The sequence below is a fragment of the Ixodes scapularis genome, unplaced genomic scaffold (assembly GCF_016920785.2).
Source record: "Ixodes scapularis isolate PalLabHiFi unplaced genomic scaffold, ASM1692078v2 PGA_scaffold3__209_contigs__length_174095766, whole genome shotgun sequence".
Lineage (NCBI taxonomy): Eukaryota > Metazoa > Arthropoda > Arachnida > Ixodida > Ixodidae > Ixodes > Ixodes scapularis.
This window is the reverse complement of record NW_024609868.1, coordinates 161,645,345-161,651,344: the sequence shown is the minus strand read 5'-3', so window position 1 is coordinate 161,651,344 and position 6,000 is coordinate 161,645,345. Positions and strand designations below refer to the sequence as shown.

Below are 6,000 nucleotides of genomic sequence, written 5' to 3'. Positions count from 1 at the left end.
CTTCTCCTCATACAGGTTAGTAAGCGAGCGTGTTTATACTGTTAAAAGTAACGACCTGTCTAATTTTTCTGCCGTACCCCAGTGCTTGTATGCAATCATTTCGCCATTTACTGATGCTGTTGTGCAGGGACATAGAGACCACCCCAGGTCCCATGACAGCACAACAGGAAGAACTGTTAACAAGTGTAAACGATATGGTTAAGAGAAGGTCAACTTTCATGACAAAACTTGAGGCACGCCAGGTAAAAGTGCTAAAAGACATCAGAGTTAAAAAGAAAACAACAACAAACTGACTCGGCAATCTCGTCGCTTGAGCAACGCGTCCCAGGCCTCGAAGGAAAAACAGAAATCAGTGACGCGACTGGACCATCTCCAATCATTGGGCAGTTGTCCGATATAACTGACGAAATATCTGCTTTGAAACATACGTGTGCTTACTCGGAAATATGATCATTCAGGTGTAGTATCTTTGTCTTTGGCATTAAAAGTAAGGATAAAGAGACATGGGCGGAATCCGAGCAGCATATTATTAAATTATGCACTGATTTGCTTCATATAAGTATTAAGCCAACTGAAATTGAGCGAGCACTTCACATTGGCTTCTTAAAAAACCGTCCAGTCATTGTTAAATTTTGTTCTTTTGAAATAAAAGACACCGTGATGTAAGCTGAAAGGCTCTGCATTTGCTGTAAGTGAAGACTTCGCGCCAGAAATTCGGCTTGCTCGTAGAAAGCTGCTAGACTTTGGTAAAGCTCAGGAGGTTTTTTTTTTTTTAATCTACGGTATCATAAGCTGTGCACTGGTGACCGTACATTTATTCACGATCAAGCCTCGCAAGAGGTAGAACAAAAGATCTGGGACCAAGCACGTTCCTCTGCTGAGAGTACTGCAGAATGAAGCAAGTCATCTACGCCAGCAGCTACGAAAGTAAATAACGGTGAAATGCAAATACAAATTTTGGTTGTAAACTATCGCAGCGTTAAAAATAAAGTCTCTGAATTATGTGGCCTCATTAAAACAACTGACCTCTCAATTGTTATGGGAACTGAATTATGGCTCGATGATTCTATAAAAGAAAGAAAAGGAATACGCAATATATCACCGTGACCGTCACTGGCACGGCGGAGGAGTGTTCTTGTTCATTGCCTGATGGGTTGCACAGCACTCACTTTCAATTTCAGGGCAGTTGTGCTGGATCTGTTTGATCTCGCAGGTACATAAGAGAAAATAATTTTAGTTGGTGCTTTTTATAACCCCCCCCCCCAATCAGGTCCCGAAATAATGACTGGTCTCCAAATAATTACTAACAATGTTCCCAATGAGTTCGTAATTGTCGGCGGTGTTTTTAACCTTCCGAAATAACAATGGACGATGGAAATATTAGCGTGCCGAATACGACCTCATACAATTAGTTTGAATCTCTTGTCAGTACATTCGGTTTTAAACAATATGTAACCCAGCCTACAAGGAAAAGAACACTCTTGACTGGGTAATGTGTAACCTCCCGGATAGCATGAAAAACACAACCGTAATTCTTTAAATAAGTGATCATGATGCCGTTACTGCTGAAATATTTCTTCCCAGGCCACCAAGGCACACCCATAATAAAAGGAAAGTCTATTTCTCTAACAAAGGAAACTATACTGCACTCTCAGGGGACCCGCGGTCGTTTTTAGCGGCGTTCAATCACAGGCCAGGTCTTACAGACACTGAAACATCGTGGAACATATTCAGCGAGAAACTACACTGTCTTATGAACAAACACATACCTACAAAAACATTAAAGATGGGAAGGGAGTCAACAAAGCATGGGCCGCTCCAGACATTTTACAACTAATAAAACCACGAAACAGAGCGTTCGGGATTTACTGTAAAAAACGTCAGAGAGGAACAGAAATAGGTTAAAGAGCCTTTCGTTGCAGTACAAGTTACTTGTTGCAAAATATGTGATGGTGCATTTTTTATAAGTTAACTAGCGATTTTGCTAACAATCAAAAATAAATTTGGCGATTTGTGAAGAGCAAGAAGAAGGTTGGCACTACCATACCGGCACTCATTTTCAAAGGCGCTGATATCGCTGACGACACTGCGAAATTGAACTGTTTAAATGAGTACTTTAAATCTGTTTTCAACGTCAAGATTCAGGCTGCAGACGCGTCACGTTTGGTAAATCTAGGATATGATGCAGTGTTATCTTCTATATTCAATACAAGAAAATCTACTGCTTAATCTAGATACGTCGAAAGCAACCGGTCCTGAGGGCATTCCTGCTGTAGTCTTTAAAAGTTGCGCATCTATCCTGTCGTTCAATCTACAGATCATTTTTACAAAACGTTTATCTGAGCACAACGTTCCAGATGATTGGAAAACTGCAAATGTTGTGCCTATTCATAAAAGCGGTTGCAGAAATTTGTTTAGTAATTATGGGCTTATCTCGTTAACATCGATCATATGTAAAATTCTTGAGCATTTTTTTACAGCGGAGCTGTTAAGGGCTAGGTTCCCGAGGATCGTGTCCGGTAGAAAACACTTGTCGACAAGAACGCCTCTGGACAGTTACCGCCTTTTATAAGCGACGGTGGTAAGCACACAACAAGTATGGTTGCCGCCGTCGCTGGTAGATGGCGCCAACCTTTCCAGCTATCGTGGATTTCAACACTGTAGAGATTACCAAGCGAAGATTAAGTGAATGGTGGCAGAAAGCGAGAGAAAACTAGGCATTTTCTTATTAACTGATGGCAATTGGGTTTTATAGCCTCTCTTTCTTTGCAGTCCGGAGTGAATATAGTTTTCACATTTAAATATTCTAAGCCTAAATAGTAAAATAAAATGGTTAGGTGGCGTAAGCTACCGCCCGATCCAAAGGGCTCAGCCGGATTCATCCATCCATCCATCCATCCATCGAGAGTTCCTCTATAGGCTCCCTACTGAAGACAGAGTAACGCATAGAGTTATTATAATGTACGCTAGAGGTTCAACTGGCGCTAGTGTGCTGTTGCAAATTGAAGCAGACAGCAAGCAGTCCGAAATTGACTTCTGGTAATGCATTTTTACGGAAAAAAGCGAGTGCATTTCCTCTCTGCGCTCGATTATAAGAGCAAATATCATGAATAAATCCTACCTACTAGGCACATTGGAACATTTCCCAGACACGCAGATGAAATAATTAGTCAGTTACGGCGTTTTTATTTTAAAATCGTGGCATGAAAAAAGGTGCTAATACCGCTTCGTACATGTAATTATGTGCACTGTCGGACACTGTTAGCGCGAACACGGCGTCGGCGCTTTCCAGCATGGGGGATATACGTGCCAAACGAAAGAAGGACATGTGGAAAACGAAGAGAGACGGCAAGAACTACGCAGTAACACTGGATAAGTAACTCTGCTTGCAGATGATCCCAATAAATTGAAAGTCACGTAATATAGTCCGATTTGCAATATTTAAGTATTGCTTTATGCTTCCTGCTCGTGAATATGTGCGAAGATGCTTGTTCTGTGTTCAAATCACCACCCGCACGCTCCGAATCTTTGCAAATAGGGGGAAGCCAGAGAACAGGCGCGCGATAAAAACTGCCCAATTCATAGGAAATAATAAGAAAACGAAACACACCTTTCGTAGCCCACGTACTTTATTCGTTACGTTTAGAGCGTTTGTTTAACCACTCGTAAAGATGCACGACGGGGTCATTTTCATATAGTGAGAGGACAGGCATATTAGCAATATATAAGCACCAACGGAATACTGGCGAACTTTGAAGAGACTCTACATTCCTTTCGATTGTTATTGTGCTTAAAATCGTCGCTCGTTTCTACATACCTGCCATGGAATAGAGGTTTGCCCCTGAGATATAGCGACGTTTGACATCGTTCAGTGGTAAAGAAAAAATGTTGTAACTAAAGCAATTACACTTTCACAATATTAATAAAGGTACATACTATCCGGTATAGCCGAAATAACAAAAGTTATTAAAGTTATTTTCCGGTGACGAGACAAAATTCACGCTCGTTTTCCCATAGGAATACACAGGAAGACTGGGAAAGTAGACTGCATGTTGTCTGCTTCAATTTGCAACCGGAACTCCCGTAGACACTAGAGCCAGCTGAGCCTCTAGCGTTTAATATAATAACTCTATGGAGTTGCGCGTCTGTTTTCCACGTGTCGCCGCGCCGCTATTCGCCGAGATCCGATCACGTGAGGATCCGGATCAAAGGCCGTGCAGGAAAGTGGACGTTGCACGCGCCCCGACAGTACGTTCCCTGCTTTTGAGGCGGGCTGAACAGGCTGGCCGACGTGGCCGAGCAACTCTTGTCTGCACAGAGAACTCGGCTACTGAGCACACGTGTTGGGCAGAGGATTCTCGCAGAGCTGGGAGACCTCCCACAACCGGCACCGCCGATCCCCCCGGTGCAAGAGCCGCCATGGGAACGACAAATCAATCTCACAGACGATGCACCGCTCCCAAGTCACATGGGCCCCGATCATCCCGAGAGGAGATCCCGTTTCCCGGCAGCGCACGAGAAGCTTGTCAAAAACAGAGATGGAAAGAAACACGTCTGCATCTACACCGACGCAGCCGCAGAACAGCCGTCACCGGAAGAACCCGGAAGCCCTCTCCGAACATCAATAGCCTGGGGTAACACCACCACCCTCGAAGTGGATGCGTGCGCGCTGCCCCCGGGTGTGGGCGTGAAGGGGGCCGAACTTGGAGCCATTCTACGAGCAGGAATACACGCAAAGGAACGTCACTCCGTCGGAACAAAGGTGACTGACATCACTATCTACACGGACTCCAGGGAGGCATATTTGGAGTGCCGTAACGCAATCAAGAGTCAGAGCGAACGAGTGCGAAATATTCACGACGTCGCGAAACGCCTACTGCATGACAGGAACGTCACACTACGAGTCGACTGGGTCCCGGCGCACGCGGGTATCCGGGCGAACGAATGGGCTCACAGCGAGGCACGAGCAGCACTGCGCAGATCAACCGTGTCAGACGCAACCAACAACACAAAAGAGCCCAGACACGCCCCAGCGCCGAGTGAAACTGGCCCGCCGGACGACTTACCAGACTCCGCGGAATTAGCGGCAATTGCCAAGAAGGAACGTAAAGCCATCCTCCTCCGACTGAGACAAGACGCCGCCGCCGCGAGCCGTCACAACCGAGAGATACCACCGATGCCTCCAGACCTGAACCGCAGGGCACAGGTCACCATAAGGCGGATTATCACCAACACCGCCCTCACGCCGGCACTCAGGCACAAGATGTTCGGCGATGATCCCAACAAAGGCAAGTGCCGAGCCTGCGCAGTGCCGGCGACCACCTCGCACATGGTCTGGGAGTGCCCGACCTATGGCAGAGCCCGGGAACGCATTCTGTCGGAGTTACCGGCAGAACATCGACCCACCAGCTACATCGACTGGATTCTACCCCAGGACACGTCGCTCGGGACTGTTCAACTCCTGTGGAAGCACCTCTGCCTCTTCGTCCACGCAGACGGAGGGCCTGGAGCCCTGCTTCTACACGGCCCGCCAAGGAAAGAAATCACCCGTGTCTCTCCCCCGCCGCTGCTGATGCCGTAGGACAAGAGCAGCCTCGAAAAGGCCCAACCCTGTTGGAAAATCTCGATGATGGAAAGATGACGGAAAAGGCTCATACAAGCGTAACCGTAATATGGGACATCCTATACAAGCGAAAAAGGCGGCTCCAGTATAGTGGAATAAGGCGGAACGATACAGGTTGGCGGAATCATACAAGCGTGTCGTATTATGGGACATCCTATACCAGCGTAGTGGATTACGGCGGAACCATGTAGGCGGACGGAACCATACATGCATAACGTAATATGGGACATCCTATACCAGCAAAAAAGGCGATACCACCATGGTGGAGCCATATGGCTCCAGCTTGTTGGTTTTGCCTTTTCACCGTTGTGCAGGGCGATTTAGTTTTAAGCTTTACATATATGTTTAGAAAGGTCGTGAAAGCTAAATTAATGTGG

General features: G+C 46.2%; 1 protein-coding gene across 1 annotated transcript; it reads left to right on the top strand.

Moving 5' to 3' along the window:
- The first annotated feature begins 893 nt into the window (after positions 1 to 893).
- Positions 894 to 5,581, top strand: LOC115315131. The gene is made up of 2 exons (XM_040211053.1): positions 894 to 927; positions 4,365 to 5,581. The coding sequence occupies exons 1-2, from the start codon at positions 894 to 896 to the stop codon at positions 5,579 to 5,581; spliced, it is 1,251 nt and encodes a 416-aa protein (XP_040066987.1).
- The last annotated feature ends 419 nt before the right edge of the window (positions 5,582 to 6,000 follow it).